Source organism: Schistocerca piceifrons, chromosome 8, assembly GCF_021461385.2.
Source record: "Schistocerca piceifrons isolate TAMUIC-IGC-003096 chromosome 8, iqSchPice1.1, whole genome shotgun sequence".
Classification (NCBI taxonomy): domain Eukaryota; kingdom Metazoa; phylum Arthropoda; class Insecta; order Orthoptera; family Acrididae; genus Schistocerca; species Schistocerca piceifrons.
In genome coordinates, this window is record NC_060145.1 from 89,619,136 (window position 1) to 89,637,508 (window position 18,373).

An 18,373-nucleotide genomic window follows, 5' to 3' on the forward strand; every position below is an offset into this window, starting at 1 on the left:
GTTTCGCAGTTTAGGCTTAACTACAAGCCCCACTGTAACGCTTGGGTAATTCGGTTCAGAGGTTAGAACAGGACCAAGCATTCTAAAACAACACGATGTTCAAACCAAAAGCTTTATTTTCCACATCCATTTATTTATGTAATTATTTCACCCAAGAAAATTAGGGCGTTCAAGGCCTCTCTTACCTCTAACCACACGTCCTAAATGAGTTAACGTTAAAATTTGCGTAGTATACGAGGAGTACTGACTGATATAAATAATAATAAGAATAATAATGAATATAAGGACTTTAAGAAATGTCCGTCTCACCCACATTCTGCAAAGCAGCTTCCTCTTTAAGCTTACTTTACTGTAGAAGCTGAATAATGACATTCAGCATAAAAATATTGCATCAGTACAGAAGAAATACGAGGCCTGTCCGCAAAATAATGTCCGTTCGGTCGCGAGATGAAACCGCGACTAAAATCAAAAACTTTTTATTCGCAACAATTAGTCGCCCCTTCCAGCTACCTCTCTAAATAGTCGCTATTCCGGCTTAGACATCTGTCGTGGCGTTGTACAAACTTTCCAGTACCCTGGTGACAGAAAGCAGCCGCCTGTGCTTTCTGCCAATGCTCTACGCTCATCTGCCTTTCGGTGTTTGTGCCAAAATGTTGGCTTCGTAGCCAGCGGTTTATGTAATCAGATATGAACAACGGAGGGAACCAATTAAGGGTTGTATTGTGGGTGATCAAACACTTCCCATCGAAAGCGCTGCAGGAGCGTCTTGATTGTCCGTGCAGAATGCGGCTGAAAATTGTCTTGAAGAAAGAAATGCATGACATTTATGTTATGTTGGCTGCATAGCTTCAGGCTTGGCGGGAGACACTTGTTTTAGGCATTCTACGTGATCAGTTTGGGCTCTGAACTGAAAAGAGCAACATGAAGCGATCGACAGGCACACTAAAGACACTGTCCAACACATCGGATTTTCACACCCCCTAATCGGACCTTACTTTCCGAAAACGCCTCGTAAAATATGGAAAATTGTTGACTGGTCAAAGGGAGAGAGAGAAACAACAGTTGGGATATACCCAGATGGAAACTACGCCGCTGATAATACATAAAGGTTTCATCCATGAAGAAACAGATGAAGAAATATTTAGTATTATGAAAAGGTAGAGCCAAGATGTTGACGTATCTGAAGTGGTATTGCGGTTATGGAATGAAAATATGTATTTGATACAGAGATATGAATCTGCTACTTGAGAATACCAGTGGCTAAGAAATCGTCGAATTAAACCGTGTGAAAATCATGGCGTTTATGCGTTCGCATCCATCGTAACTGCACATAGGAATGACTGACGTGGTCAAACAACTCAACGTTACACACATGTCTTACGCAAGTATTCATAGCTAGGAGCAGTCGCCAGAGTTTTCATTACTTGTTGAGCTGCATCACGGTAGCAAAAACTTGTCAAGGCTAAAGATTGGAGTATACTTTGTTTAAACCGATGTGCAAATATTTGTCTAAATTTTTCGATTGCATTTTCGTAAGCAAGAGAGAGATTTTCTTTATGGTGGTTTGATTGTTCTGCTCAGTCGATATGATCATCCAAGACTACACTGCGATCTTTTACTGTTTATTGACAGAGCAATTGGCTACCATGAAGAAGCACTGTAGTAACTGTTTCACGAAAGTATCGGCGATAAACTTTCGGTATGACATGAGACTAACATATGTCCTCATAGGATTTAACTAAAAACCCAAGTTTCGTGCGCGTCGTGATTCAGAACGAAGGTCACCATTCATACCCGGGACAGCAGAAGCAATGTTCTTAGAGCTGACGCTTAGATCCAACTGAATATCGTCAGCATGTAAGAGATATTTTGCAAGAGTGTAGCGCAGATGAATTATCACTGGCAGAGAACGAGAAAAGCTCTGGACCAAGGACTGCATTCTACGGGACTGCAGAGAGCACATGTTTCAACGAGACCTTCTGTGACCCACAGAAAATTCGTTTATATCTGTTTTCAAGGTAGATGAATAAAAACAGTTCTGCGCAGTTTGAGAAATTCGGGTGTTTCATTTTAATCTCCATCTACATCTACATGGATACTCTGCAGATCACATTTAAGTGCCTAGCAGAGGGTTCATCGAACCACCTTCACAATTCTCCATTATTCCAATCTCGTATAGCGCGCGGAAAGAACGAACACCAAATCTTTCCGTACGAGCTCTGATTTCCCTTATTTTATCGTGGTGATCATTTCTCCCTATGTAGATCGGTGCGAATAAAATATTTTCGCATTCGAAGGGGAAATTTGGTGATCGGAATTTCGTGAGAAGATTCCGTCGCAGCGAAAAACGCCTTTCTTTTAATGATATCCAGCCCAAATCCTGTATCATTTCTGTGACACTCGCTCTCATATTTCGCGATAATACAAAACGTGCTGCTCTTCTTTGAACTTTTTCGATGTACTCCGTCAGTCCTATCTGGTAAGGATCCAACACCGCTCAGCAGTGTTCTAAAAGACGACGGACAAGCGTAGTGTAGGTAGACTGCTTAGTAGATCTGTTACATTTTTTAAGTGTCCTGACAATAAAACGCAGTCTTTGGTTAGCATTCCGCAAACATTTTCTATGTGTTCCTTCCAATTTAAGTTGTTAATAAACTAAATGTGGAAATGGTGTCAAATACACGTTACAACGTACGATAAATTAATTGCAAGCCGTCCAACGAACTTGCAGATGGCATGACGTATGACGAGAAAACGGCAACAGAAAAAGCACAGAAAATATACGGAAAACAGTGACAAGTCTTAAAAAGATGCTGTACCTACACTAACCCTTTAGCGACTAGTGGGAACTATAGTTCCCACTTATTTGTTTTCGCTTCCGTGTTCCCACTTCTAACTTGTGCTACCATCTCTGTTAGAGTGTTCTAACTATGTGTAGATTGTCAACGTTTAGGCGAAAGCTGTTGTATTTCTACCTTGTGAGTCAATCAACGCAGAAGCGCAGTTCCCGCGTAAAAACGAGCCACTGTTTCGACCGCTACAGCGTTTTTTGGATAGTGTGCTTTCCTTTTGCGTGTCAAGTGATTTGTGTTTTATTTATCTACTTTTGTATTTATGAGGGAGATAATATTCGTGTATATTTGCTGGATTTGACTGAAAATTATATAAATATTACAAGGTAAGTTAGTGGAAGCAGAAATGAAGTATTCCGCCCATTGGCAGTGGCAGATATAATAAAATAATGGGAGGAGTGGATAGTTTTGATCAGGTGTGTGAACGGTACGTTGTAGGCCGTCGTTCATGGAAGTGCTGGCTCAAACAGTTTTTCTTTCTTGTGGATTTGGCAGTTGTCAATTCCTACGTTATTTGGAAGCTACAGAAGACAGAAGCAGACCAGCTAATATTTAGATTGCACTTGGCAAGGCAGCTTATCTCTGGCTTCTCAAGTCGTAAGAGAAGAGCAAGGCCTGTTCATTTTAAAACACCAAAAAGAGGTGTGTCTGGAGTACCAGATGAAGTTTGTCTGGAGAAAGTTGGAACTCATTTCCCTACAAAAGGTATAACAAACAGAAGATGCCGCCAATGTAGCACCAAGAACAAAGAAAAGAGAACAACAATAATGTATAGCAACTGTCACGTACCTTTGTGTGTAGCACCATGCTTTTCTAAGTTCCATAGTGCATCACCTTAGTGAACTCAAAGGACAGTATGAACTAATACAAATACAAATGTAATGTTTAACATGTTTTTGTACTAAAAAATAAAGGAAATACATTTTTTTAAATTAGCAAGTGAAGTTACTCCAGAGTTCGGTGGGAACAATAGTTCCCACTAATTTTTTTTATACTCATAGGCTAAACTCTCACTTTCAAGATTTAAACTATGATTTTATGAACGGTTTCGTAGCCCAATAAAGTGTTCATAAAAAGTCTACAATTTCCGGAAATAATTTGGTCACTAAAGGGATAAATTAGATAGAAAGAACCCACCGATGATGGTGATATTTTTCGCTGACAGTAGTTTTGGGAATAAGTAAATAAATAACAAAAAGTGTTTTGCATCAAGGCGGACTCACAATTCCTGTATTGTTGCTTTTCTATGCTAACACGGACCAAATGGAAGAGTTCCAAGATAAAGTTATTGTGAAAAACCTTGCTCAAATCAAATAGCGCGGAAATTCTCGCTTCATGTTGACCACGACATGCTTGGTGTTACAAGCATCATTAAAAAATAAAATTATAAACAGCCGACCAGTTGCAATGGATAAAGAATTCTTTACCTAGGTTTCAACAAATTTAAATTTGTCTTCTTCAGAAGGTGGCAATTTTACATTAGTATGGACTAATGTACCATCGCCGTTTTTACAAATGTCGGCATAGATCCATTTGTCAAAATTAAAATATAGCCCTAGAAATAGGGTTTGTCACGTAAATATAAATTAGTACATGGATGTTACAGAGCTCACAACCGAAATATCATTAAAAAAATTAAAACGTGAACAACTGCAATGCATACAGACTAAAAATTCGAGTGCCATGATAGTAATGAAGTGTGCATGAGAGCAAAGTGAGGTGGACATTCATCAGACACTGACCTCTCTTCCCGATGCAGCCCCTGCGCGTGCACGCCCACACTCCAGTCGGGGTGCAGAAGCACGTGTTGCACGACTGCATCCTCTGCTGCCCGGGAAAGCACCCTGCAACACAACACAGCGACTAAAGTCACTACAGGTGTAAGTGAGGTGGCTATAACTGTGGGCTACATTCACCATCCCCACTCTGCCAGTACATCCTTATCTGTAGTACCGTAGCCATGCGATTCGATTTGAGGCGCCATGTCACAGACAGCGCAGCCGCTCCCGTCGGAGATTCGAGTCCTCCCTCGGTGATGGGCGTGTGTGTGTGTGTGTGTGTGTGTGTGTGTGTGTGTGTGTGTGTTTTGTTCTTAGCGTAAGTTAGTTAACGGTAGTTTATGTACTGTGTAAGTCTAGGGACCGATGACCTCAGCAGTTTGGCCCCTTAGGAATTCTCACACATTTGAACATTTGTTGTACCGTGCTAACGCATTTCATTTCTTCAGTTTCCCGTTAACTGTTGTAACTTACATAATCATTTAGCAGCCAACTTGATTATGAGCATCTTCTTACTACGTAACAGTAAACCCCCCACTCCTGATCTTTAAAGGCTCAAGCTCGTATACATAAAAATGAGCAGTGCTACAGCTTGCGTTGGTGCTGTTTCTCGGTTTCCGCCCTCTGTTACAGGTCAGATGGTATCGTTTAGTTGGCATGGTTGCAGTTGTTTGTCTTCTTCCCGTGTTGACTGGCACCACTCGGTTTCGCAAGCATTGCCTGTCTGCTAGTGGCAGCAGCTGCGGTTATCGATATGTAGTAACTGTTGCTCTATCTTTGGGGCGACGTCGTTGTTTTTCCGGATCATGAGAGTGGGGCAGTTAGGTTGGGAACTCAGGAGGAGCCAGGTCCAAGCAGTGCGCGAACTCACCGGGACCACTGGTGGTACGCATGGACTGCCGGATGTAAGGGCTGTGGCCACGAGGGTGCATGACCTTGTCATAAACCGGATCCAGTAAGCTTTAAGATAAGCGCATTTCAATCCAAGTAGAGAGCAGTCAGTCACCCATATGGGCCCACAGTATGTATGTGGTGTTATGAAAGATTATCATTGCGCCGTCATGTGCAAATTGGTGGATCTGCATATCGCTTAGTACTTGAAGACCCTACTGTGTTAAAAGCACTTGGCTCGATGATTAGATGGAGTGGTCACTCAACTGTGAATTAATGAAGCAGTGAAGAGATTTGTTTCATTCTGCCAACCGTTGTCTGAGTTGTCACAGTGAGTTCAATGTGCGTTTGTGTGCCTAATGAATTTGATGTCACCCATTTGGTACTTGGTTTTGGCCTTCAAAGTGGTATTTTTTATTTATTGTTGGGTCTGGAATTAATGTTTTAAAAATAAATGTGTAACTGTAAAGGGCAACCAATAGTAGCTGATTACAACCCCGTCCACAATCGTAACCGAATCCTGCCTTCCCTTGACTACCACCAGGTTTCAAAACAGCTTCATTCTCTGATTACTTTACAAATGATCTGATGTGTTAAATATTTTGCGATATGCATGCAGGCGAGAAAAAGTTTATACAAAGTATGAAATTATGTGTACAGTTTCTTGGAAGTCGCTAAGTGTTCTCATACCCAGATACTGAATCAGCACAGTCTGTGTAATTTACCCGCCATCAGTTACTTAGTCACAGTGCCTCTAAATACAGCACACAGTTTCTAACTGTAATGCTTGTCTTGCTGTATTAAACCTTTGACATAAGATTATACGCCATAATTGGTGGATCATAAAAGCGTTTTAAATTTTTTAATTTGGCCAATAGTTATATTTGGCAATGGAAATCGCATTATTGTCGCCACTGTAAGCCGCCAGTTAGGCCGCCTGCACCTGTGGCCGAGCACCAAGACCCACATTAGCCGTTTAGTAATGTAAATAGTGAGTATTTACGACGACAGCTATGGAAACGTGTGCCGAAAAATATCATAATGTATGTGATCGGTTCTGGAACAATGTTCGTTGTGCAAATGTCTTGATCATTTGACTATTTACAGGTTTGTAATATCTATGTAATCATTCAATGAGTTCCATTAAGGATTTATAGGGAGAAGCTTTTGTTCACGAGGGGATTTAAGGAACTTCTGGCACAATTTGACCTGATAAGAATGTTTATAAATTATAATATGAACATGTGTGCGTTGATGCGAAGTTTTCGTTATGTAGAACTAATGTGTGTTATATTTTGTTACTGGTTATCATTCTTTCCGCGGTGGTGAATTTAAGCTACTTCAAATTTGTTAATGTTCAGGTCCTTTCATACATTTCAAACAAAAATATGTTTCGTTCGTGCCAATGAGAGGACCTTCTTTTAATGCTACCTACTACTCCTCTTCAGAAAAGATATTGAGAAAAGACACTTGTTACAGAACGTGTTACTTCTGCACCATTCTTGTCTCTAGTGAGATTTTCTTCACCCTCCCCCTGCACCCCCATGTAAAATGAACCAAGTGAAAATATCTGCACAACTTTTACTGTTTGTAAATCACATTTGCTGGATTCCTTATCTTTGAAAAGACAAAAATTGTAAAACTCCAAGCTTCCGATGCTTTGTGTCTGACACTGCTACTCACAATAATAATAACACTGTGTCGGCCTTATAGCACTGTAGTGTAATTACATAGTTTCTGTTGTGCTGTGCATCCAAATCGTTTATTGTTGCGAAGCGAATAATGAAGAAAATTTCTGATCTATTTTCGGAACTACTAACAACTCGGACAAGGTATTTTATGAGATACAGAAGCGTGTGATCCACACTGCTTGATAGCTGCTAAGGAAGAGACACGTTGTTGGAAAGGAATAATCACAGACAATGATGCATGACATGAAACACAATACATGCGCAACGGAGGTCGGATGTTACAAGGAAAATCTGTACAGATTTCACCACGTGGGAAAACAAGACAACGGACATAAATAAAGTTTATGTTTACCACAGGTCATACTCCCAACATAAAGGACAATATCGGACCCCCAGTAAAGAATACGCCCTCCTCGGCTACTAACGCACATTTCGTTCCTCGTATTCATGGTGGCTACAAAAACGTACAAGAGTCCTTGCAGGATGTTTTCCCACTCCTCTCACAGTTCTTGCACGGTCAGGGGGGTAGGGAGAGGGAAGTTCCACGTCTGCCAGTGCCATCCTAGGTATGATCTATAGGGTTTCAGCCTGGGGAATATGCAGATCTTTGCACACATTCAGTATCTTCAGTTCTCTATGTATCCGACACCTGAGCGCTCCTGTGTGTGTGTGTGTGGGAGGGGGGGGGGGTTGTAGTTCATAAACAGAAAGGCGGGACCCTTTTCTTTTGTTTTTTCTTTTGTTGGGCCATCAGTCTTCTGCCTGGTTTGATGTGGCCCACCACGAATTTTCTCCTGTGCCAATCTCTTCATCTCAGAGTAGCGCTTGCAACCTATGTCTTCAGTTATCTGCAGGATGCATTCCAATCTCTGCCTTCGTCTACTGCTTTTACCATCTACAGCTCCCTCCAATACCATGGAAGTCATTCGCTGATGTCTTAAGAGATATCCTATCGTCCTATCCCTTCTTCTTGTCAGTGTTTTCCACATAATCCTTTCCTCTCCGATTCTGCGCAGAACCTCCTCACTCCTTACCTCATCAGTCCACCTAATTTTCAACATTCGCCTGTAGCACTACAACTCAAATGCTTCGATTCTCCTCTGTTATGATTTTCCCATAGTTTCACTATCATACAACACTGTGCTCCAGACGTACATTCTCAGAAAAGGTTTTCTCAAATTAAGGCCAATGTTTGATACTAGCATAATTCTCTTAGCCAGGAATGTCCTTCTTGCCAGTGCTAGTCTGCTTTTGATGTCCTCCTTGCTCCGTCCATGATTGGTTATTTTACTGTGTAAGTAGCAGAATTCCTTAACTTCATCTACTTCGTGACCATCAATTCTGTTCCCAGAATGAAATTTTCACTCTGCAGCGGACTGTGCGCTGATATGAAACTTCCTGGAAGATTAAAACTGTGTGCCGGACAGAGAATCGAACTCGGGACCTTTGCCTTTTGCGGGCAAGTGCTCTACCGACTGAGCTACCCAGGCACGACTCACGCCCCGTCCTCACAGCTTTAATTCCGCCAGTACCTCGTCTCCTACCTTCCAAACTTCACAGAAGCTCTCCTGCGAACCTTGCAGAACTAGCACTCCTGGAACAAAGGATATTGCGGAGACATGGCTTAGCCACAGCCTTGGGGATGTTTCCAGAATGAGATTTTCACTCTGCAGCAGAGTGGGCGCTGATATGAAACTTCCTGGCAGATTAAAACTGTGTGCCCGCGAAAGCAAAGGTCCCGAGTTCGAGTCTCGGTCCGGCACACAGTTTTAATCTGCCAGGAAGTTTCATCAGTTCTGTTGTTAAGTTTATCACTGTTCTCATTTCTACTACTTCTTATTACCTTCGTCTTTCTTCGATTTACTCCCAATCCATTTCTGTACTCATTAGACTCTTCATTCCATTCACCATATCATTAATTCTTCTTAACTTTTACTGAGGTTAGCAATGTCATCAGCTAATCTTATCATTGATATCCTTTCACCTTGAGTTTTAATTCCATTCGTGAACCTTTCTTTTATTTCTATCATTACTTCATCGATGTATGGATTGAACGGTAGGTGGAAAGACTACATCCCTGTCTTACCCCATTTTTAATCCTAGCACTTCGTTCTTGGTTGTCCATTCTTACTATTCCCTCTTGCCTCTTGCACATATTGTATATTATTCGTCTGTCCCTATAGCTTATCCATATTTTTCTCAGACTTTCGAACATCTTGCACCACTTTTCGTTGTCGAACGCTTTTTCCAAGTCGACAAATCCTATGAACGTGTCTTGATTTTACTTTAGTCTTGTTTCCATTATCAACCATAACGTCAGAATTGCCTCTCGGATGCCTTTATCTTTTCTAAAGCCAAACTGATCGCCATCTAGCACATCCTCAATTTTCTTTTCCATTCTTCTGTACATTATTCTTGTCAGCAATGCATGAGATATTAAGCTGATTGTGCGATAATTCTCGCACTTGCCAGCTCTTGCATTCTTCGGAACTGTGTGGATGGCTATTTTTCCGAAAGTCAGATGGTATGTTGCAGACTCATACATTCTACACATCAACGTGAATAGTCGCTTTGTTGCCATTTCCCCCAATGATTTTAGAAATTCTGATAGACTGTTTGAAATCCCTGGGCTAGTAGGACGGAGTGTATTCAGTTATGTTTGTGGAAAGGGGCCAAAACACACACAAGCAAGGATCAAAACCCTCAAGGTTTTAATGAAAGACCTCCTTTGATTTAACTTAGGTCGGCTGAAGGCCACATCGAAAATCCAAGGGACAAGGCCTAAGCGAAGAAATGAGGTACAGGACTTCTTCTGGAGGTTTCAATTCTTTAGAAAATATTTTTATCTTCAATATAAATAGGCTGAAAGCCTTAGCTTAAATTTTTCCCATAGAACTCGGCTGAAGGCCTCACATTAATCAAGAACAGTGTTACGGCTTAAGGCTGAGACAAAGATTTTCAAAGTTTTATCTAAATAGGCTGAAAAGTGAGCTGAAGGCCGTATATCTTAGAGGTGGCAGAAGCCCCCTCTCATATTTCTATCTTACGATTTTCCTCTCTAATTGCATGCGGTGAAAAGTTGCTGTTCCTTCACACGCGGACTTCCCACGCAGCGTCTCTCGTCACCCAGGTGGTCCGGTGACAGGCAGGCTACGCTGATCTTGAAATGGTAAGCCGACGGGTGTGAGGGAGTCGAGTGAATGCTTTCCAGACGCCGACATTGTAGAATAGCGGCGGAGACACGCTCGCAGGGGCCTGAAGTAGTGGCTGGGCTAGAGGTTCCATTACTTTGCAGAAACTTAGCGAAAACACTTTCTGGCGGGCTACCAGCGAGGCGTGGGAATGACTTGTGTACCCAGGCAGTTGTGGCGGGTGAATTCCCGCGCTTTCTGCAAAATCGTAACTGTGATTGGCTTGCTCAGGGCATAGCTCCGTGATGTAGCAAAATCAGCGCAGAAATTGGCGCCAAGAATCTCCATTGGTGGAATGGTAGTGCTCTGGAATGTTCCACCGGTTTTCGAGTTGCTGATTGGAACGGTTAACCACGGCCACTGTTGTGGGGGTGGGAATGTTCTGTGTTCAGTTTCTACGGGTGCTCTTGTGGGGTAGTCGGCTCTCGCCTTTCGGTCGGAGTAGGTTACAAGACTGAGCTCTCGCTGCTCTGGTCAGCCTGCCTTCCGTTGGCTGTATAATATACTTTTATTTAATTGTAACTGTTTGACGAAGTTGCTGAAGTTTCGACTTCGACGTAACTTTCCGAGTACAGTTGGCAATTGAGCGTTCTGCGTACAAGAGGTCTATGTTGTCTGTCTTGAGCAGTTTTGGCTAAAGTTGACTGTATCGGAGTTACTGGGTGACTCCGCTTGTTAAAATCAATCACTGTACCGTCAGTGATTGTGTGGCGAGCCTTCTTCGTCTCCCTCAGAGGCGCATTTGTATTGCTAGGAAGTCTTTAATCTGGAACAACCAGGGCAGGATAATTTGTTTCGGGCTATACTCGCGACATTATCATCACCACGACGGGACGTCGAAGCAACCAGCCATCGCCTCCAGTATGCCAGATCGTGTCCGTGCAGTTAAGAAGACAGCTTGGTAATGTACGTCCGCAGCACCAGCAAAGCAGGCAATTTTGCTAGGTGATAATCCGAGCTCAGCAGAGCGCACCTGTTCGTCTTTTCTAACTTTGTTCTGTCTTGGATGTTCACTGTCTGAGTTCTCACTAATGTAGCAGCAATTAATGCTGGGTTGGCTGTGTGTCTCTCTTAAGACTTGAGTTGCAAGGAATTGGCTCCACATACCACTTCGTCATAAATGTCCCAAACTAGTTTAGGGACAACTTCACCTTCACAGCATTTATTTGAGTATCCAATTTGAGCCAATTTGATGTATTGTAAATGTTTCATGTGTTTTTGTTTATTATTTTGAGTTATAATAAATCATATTGTTATTTTGGACAGAACTTTCATTCTGTTAATCGGTAGAGCAACCCTATCATTTCTCACTACGTTAATGAAACTTTCCTTTATTTAACTTACTTATCAAATGAAATTATTGCAGGTGCCAAACTCTTTTCTACTCCACTTGCAGGGTCGATTACAGTCTGTTCGCGTTTCTTTTTAATCCATGTGCAACAGCAAAAGTCGGAGTTACAATGGGGGGGGGGGGGGGGATTAGAGCATCATTTACATATGTAGATTCTAGAAGAATTTAGTGTTAAATACACTGCTAGCCCCGGCACCTTGCATATCAACAAAACAATTTAACGGCTTAAGGCCTAGGAAGAAGAGCTTTCAATTTGAAAAGGCTGAAGGCCTCATCTTAAAATATTTCTTAGAAAACTCGGCTGAAGGCCTCATAATAAAGAATAACAATCTTATGACTTAAGGGCAAGACAAGGATTTTGAATTTTTAATGTAAGAGAGATTAAATCTCGGCTAAAGGCCACACACCATGCAGAAAACAATTTGACGGCTTAATGCCTAAAGGGAAGAGCTTGTAAATTTCAACTAAGATAGACTAATGGCTTTATCCTAAAATGCTTCACATAACTCTCGGCTGAAGGCCACATACGAAACCCAAACAGTCTCACGGCTTAACCCAGACAAAGAAATTTACTATTTTTAATTTAAGTTGGAAAACTCGACTGAAGGCCACATAAAAACTAGAATATATTTCTTACGGCTTAAGGCCTAGACAAAATTTTTCAGCTCTTGATTTGAAAAGGCTGATAACTCGGTTGAAGGCCACATACCAACTTCAATTTACGGCTTAAGGCCTAGGCACAAGGAATTTTCAATTTTTATTTTGAAAGACTGAAACTCGGCTGAAGGCCACATACCAAACAATTTTTTTTATGGCTTAAGGCCTAAGAAGTAAAACTTTGCAAAAGCCACACAGAGTACTTAAGACTGAAAAGGAATTCACTATGTAAAACAGAAGGAGCGGTGCTGGGAAGTTTCCAAGGATCGGCCTGGGAAGGTAACACTAACGCACGTTTAGGTGAGAAAGGTAGGCAGACCGGCAACCTCTTAATCGGAAGGCAACCCAACCGAAAGCCAGCCGACGAACCAACCAATGAGATCAGTTCTGATCCACCCGACCAGCAAAACGACGACAAGATGTCAATAGCACAAAGTTCTGGATACTGTTGCCTAATCCAGCCAAATGAGGATAAACGCCCAAAACTACCAACAACACCTCAGCTGTCGAACTACACGCCGTGCTGGACAGCGTCAACTCGGCGAGGAAAATACACTGCCTAAAAGTACGTCAACGACCAGGGCAGGTCACTGGAACGACAACGGCCACAAGGCAGAAGACACCGCTGGTACACTTCATTGATGAAGGAATGAATTAAATTAAGTTAAACACCACACAGGGAGTCAACTGCAATTCTAGCCGGCTTCAATTCATACACGGTGTTGCTCTCGGGAATCTCCCAGAAAGCTACAACCAGGATCAAACGAAGAGATGTGATAGCAGCTGAGGCTATCATACAGGTACAGTGAGCCCCTGGATCGGTGGGCGACGAACTTCGTAACCCCCGCAAGAAACGCCTTACAACTCCAACCGCGCGTGCACACTGCCAGCGGCTCCGGCCTGACTACGCGCCACGGAGACTTCCTCGCTGATTTGCCCCAACCGACCGACTGCCTCACACACGGAAACGGCCAAAAGACCAAATACACGTCGGCCGATGAGACGACCGGCCGTACGACCAACCAACGGTCGTTCCCGCTCCAGTCTCCTTCCGTCGGACAGTTCATGTGTTTCCTCAGCGGTCGGCAAGTTCTGTCTATCAGCACTTCACTGGCGCTCCATTCCCGACGCTAACTTCCAGACAGACGACGACCCGGAAATACTATCGGTCGCTCCAGAGATGGTACGACAGTGCACTTATCGATAAGCGCTGCTGCTGCCACTCACGGGCAAGTAAGGCATAAGTTTGTGACACCAGTAAATGGAATAAGTAAACGAGGCGGCAGTGCCGTAAAAGAAGATGACAAACAATAAATGGCATGAACACAAGCCGCGCACGGCTCACTGTTATCTATTCCTTCTCACGCATTTGACGTTAAGTCCGCCAAAAAAATGGTTTTGAGCACTATGGGACTTAACATCTGAGGTCATCAGTCCCCTAGAACCTGGAACTACTTAAACCTAACTAACCTAAGGACATCGCACACAGCCATGCCCGAGGCAGGATTCGAACCTGCGACCGTAGCAGTCGCGCGGGTCCGGACTGAAGCGCCTAGAACCGCTCGTCCACCGCGGCCGGCCGTTAAGTCCTCCAAAGCTCTCTTAAAATCTGATTGAAATACTGGATCCCCTATCTCTACTAAATCGATTCCTGTTTCTCTGAGGGACCTGCTTCACCTCTGAACAGACGGACATGATGTAGAAGAATCTCCCTGCGATACCGCTGTGTTGTCACGGTACCTGGCTCAGAGATATGCAACGGTGTCTGGCCATGGTGCATAATGCCTCCTAGCACCACAGCGCCTAGGCCATATCGATGACGTTCATGAACATTATGTGATGTTTAGCGTATTCCCCTCTCTCTGCACACAGACTGATGGCCAGAACCACTTGCCACAGTGCAGCGACATTCGTCACAAAAAAAAAAAAGTTCAAATGGCTCTGAGCACTATGGGACTCAACTGCTGAGGTCATCAGTCCCCTATAACTTAGAACTACTTAAACCAAACTAACCTAAGGACATCACACACATCCATGCCCGAGGGAGGATTCGAACCTGCGACCGCAGCCGTCGCGCGGTTCCAGTCTGTAGCGTCTACAACCACTCGGCCACTCCGGCCGGCACATTCGTCACAGAACGTCACTCTGGACCACTGCCGCAGACCGCAACCAACACACTCCCTACACCAACAAACTTCTTCTCGACGATGATCTTGTTGAAGTGGATCACTTAACAGACTTCCGAGCATCCATACCAGCCTGAATTAACCGCTGCGAAATGGTTCTAGTCGAGCCATGTCTAGCGGTAGCGGTTAGTAGGTGCGATCTGACTAGGAATGACAAGTATGTTCCTTTTCTGCACTAGGGTTTCGTATCGCTTCTCTTGCTGTGTGGTGGGCCGTCTACGATAACGGCATGCTTTTGCATAGCATTTCCACCTTCAGCGCCCTTTTTTAATCGTGAGACGGCACTGTTGAGCACACTCATTACTGTGGTCACAATAGTGTCACTTTGCACGGTTTCGATCTGTCCAACTGCTCGTCCACGATCGTAAGCATTCATATGACGTCTCGGAGAAGCACTGCCATGGCAAACGGCATGTTGCACTAATTGGTTCCACAACAATCTTCCTGAAACACCACAGTGCATGAACTGTCGAATGCACATAGAGCGTTTGTCCACTGGCTTCGTGGCATTAAACACGTCCCAGCAACACACTTCCTATTGTCATCATTGATTGTGTACTCCGCATCAATTGTTGATTGTTCTGTAGATACTGGCAGTTGTTCCTTAGCAGTGTCAGTCGTTCGTTAGCGATTGTCAATCAGTGTCTATATCTCGGTTTTTCTACCATGGATAAGAGTATATATGTAGTGATTGGACTTTGTGAGGAAGATATTGCTCATACATTCGTTATGCAAGCTGTAATCTCCATCACCTTGTGACACGCGTTAATGTTAGTTATTAAATAAAAAATCTAGTTAATAGCACCATCTTACAAAATAGTGATAATCGTGATGATCTTCCAAAAAGTGTTTGATATCGTGACCGGAACGTAACTGAATCTTTTTTTTTTTTTTTTAACCCAACGAAAATTTCATTTTACCGCTCAATAGATAATTACTTCATGTTGGAAATCACTGCTCTAACATATATTTTGCTTTTTACTACATGTACATACTAGATACACGATCCAATAAATACAAGCCTTTACCTGTTTTACAGGTTTCTTTCCGTCTGTCTCCTATTATCGGCCTAGAAAAAGTATTTTGGCAGTTTTTTACTTAAGATTCCAAATTGTGTTGTTCCATTTGCGGTTGTGTGTGGCTGTTTCTTCGCATATGTAACACTGTGGTTATCCACCCTGTTACAGTCTAGGAGGTCCCATTACGAAAATTTTTGTGTGCACGTATTTTTGGATCTAATGGTGTTTCTCACTAATGTTCTTTCTTTTTATATTTGTTGACAGTGTGCGTTTACAGTCTCCAGTATTATCAATTTTTGTGATGTGTGCTGGCATAGTCATTTGTCTGTGTTATGGTGGCTACATGCAGTTCAGTTTCTGTACTTTTGTAGCGTGTGTGTACGACTGTGCGTGGTGAGGGAGGCACTTTAGGATTTGGGAGAGATGTGTGGAAATTGGTAATATTGATTGTCATCGTAACCTATGTGTATTTATCTATGCCTCTATGTATGTATGTGTGTGTGTGTGTGTGTGTGTGTGTGTGTTTGTTCAAAAAATGGTTCAAATCGCTCTGAGCACTATGGGACTAAACATCTGTGGTCATCAGTCCCCTAGAACTTAGAACTACTTAAACCTAACTAACCTAAGGACATCACACAACACCCAGCCATCACGAGGCAGAGAAAATCCCTGACCCCGCCGGGAATCGAACCCGGGAACCCGGGCGTGGGAATGTGTGTTTGTGTTTGTCTATATGTGTATTTTCTGTTGATAAGAATGTAAATTGTTGTGACAGACATAATGGATGAGTTATCGCTTAGTATGCCTCTGTTCTGTACCTCTGTTCGCTATTGTTTCAGTAGCTGCTTCAATCTGAGCCTTGATGTTTGTATTAATTTTGTCATTCATGACTTCCTTAAATCATTTCAGATACGACATTGTCAGAATTTCTATGAACACTCATGAGCGATAAAATGTGAGACACCTGCTAAGTTGGGGAAAGAGCTCTTCTCTGGGAACAGCGAATACAGAAAGTTCAGCTTCTCATGTGACAGTGATGACATCACACCAGATACAGTCGAGCTTGTATGGGGGAGCCGAACGATTTCAGCGCGTTTGGTCGCTATCACGCTCTGGTACGCCAGAGGTTGCTGGTGGGTACTCTACGCATGGTGCAGTAAATGTCAGCGGTTTCACCTGTCCACCTGTCGCCGTGAGTACTTGATTCTGCTATTCCCCCCCCCCCCCCCCCCCATTCCCCCGCACTCAGCTGCCAGCTGCCGTTGTGAGAAACGTGCTGAACATAGGGATCATCTTCAACTTCAGCTGCAAAAAACCACTTTCCCGCTGAAAGCTGGACAAGAACCAATGGGCAGCCACACCACCCAGAACCAGCAACCGTACTGCAATTACCTCTCACCAGAGTTTAAAAACGACAGATCTTTTTTTTTTTTTTTGAGTCGTCAGTTTTCTCAGTCGTTTGATGCGGCCCGCCACGAGTTTCTCTCCTGTGCCAATCTATTCATCTCTAAGATATCAGCACGACGCTCGAGTGTGAGAAATGGGCGCCTTGAGTGTGCAATCGCAACGTGCATTGGTGGACGCTAATTATAAAGTACTGTTACCTCGAAAAGCGCCCGTCTCTAGCGACCTCGTTGTCGACGGGATGTTAAAGACTGATCTTCTCCTCCTCCTCCTCCTCCTTCTGAAATGTTGCTTACTGTCCCGGATTCAGCTGAAGCATTTAGGCTGTGGTTCTTTTCAGGTTTGCAGAGTGGCTCGCTCAACATTTCATAGTCCAGTGATCCCTGCACTGAATTCTTTTCCTTGCTGAAACTTTCGGAAATGACAATAAAAGTGCTTTTAACAATAAAAGTGATTTTAGAATGTGTAGACATAGCGTTGAGTGAGATGTTATGTTTTGTTTCTCACTGTTTTTTTTTATTGTTTTACTGTTTTCTGTCGCACTCGTTCATTAAAAGATTGCGGGCCGCAGTGGCCGAGCGGTTCTAGGCGCTACAGTCCGGAACCGCGTGACTGCTACGGTCGCAGGATCGAATCCTGCCTCGGGCACGGATGTGTGTGATGTTCTAAGGTTAGTTAGGTTTAAGTGGTTCTAAGTCTAGGGGACTGGTGACCTCAGATGTTAGGTCCCATAGTGCTTAGAGCCCTTTGAGCCATTAAAAGATTATAGTACAGACGTTCAAGATCTGTCTGTCATAAGCTCAAACGAACATATAACAATCATATATCCCATCATGCAAGAGTAATAGTTGGGTACGTCAACATTACCATTCGTGAATTTCATGCTGACTTTTAGGACTTTAGAAACAATCGTATGGGAGGCAACCACAGCTTAGGAACTTGCACATAATGTGAAGGACAATCAAACAGTTTAAAATCCAAGATGGCAAAATAGGCTACGATAAACTGAGTGAAAGTCCGCAATAGCGGTTTAATGTGTTTTTACCTATGTGACTGAGCCGGTACGGCTTGCTGTTTATTTTTTTTTAATTTTTATTTTATTTTATTTTTTTTTTTTATTACCCGCTTTCTCAGTACTCGCCGCGATGTCGATATCGAGATCGGATTGGAGTCTCTGGTCGCCGCATGTCTTTGGCGAATCGGTTTCCCTCGCGCCGCGAGGCGGACAAAAGGAGGAAGAAGGGGCTTGCAGTGAGATAGTTCCGGACGGTGCGTGAGGTTCAAATGCTTCAAATGGCTATGAGCACTAAGGGATTGAATATCTGAGGTCATCGGTCCCATAGAACTTAGAAC

The 18,373-nt window shown here is 43.1% G+C and overlaps 1 protein-coding gene across 1 annotated transcript in view; it reads right to left on the reverse strand.

The window, feature by feature from the left end:
* LOC124711967 (serine protease inhibitor I/II-like) overlaps positions 1-18,373 on the reverse strand; it is a 63,811-nt gene that overhangs the window by 41,781 nt on the left and 3,657 nt on the right. The window contains exon 2 of the mRNA XM_047242250.1: positions 4,595-4,696. Within this exon, the coding sequence (XP_047098206.1) occupies positions 4,595-4,696 (102 nt within the window). The remainder of the gene's footprint in view (positions 1-4,594; positions 4,697-18,373) is intronic.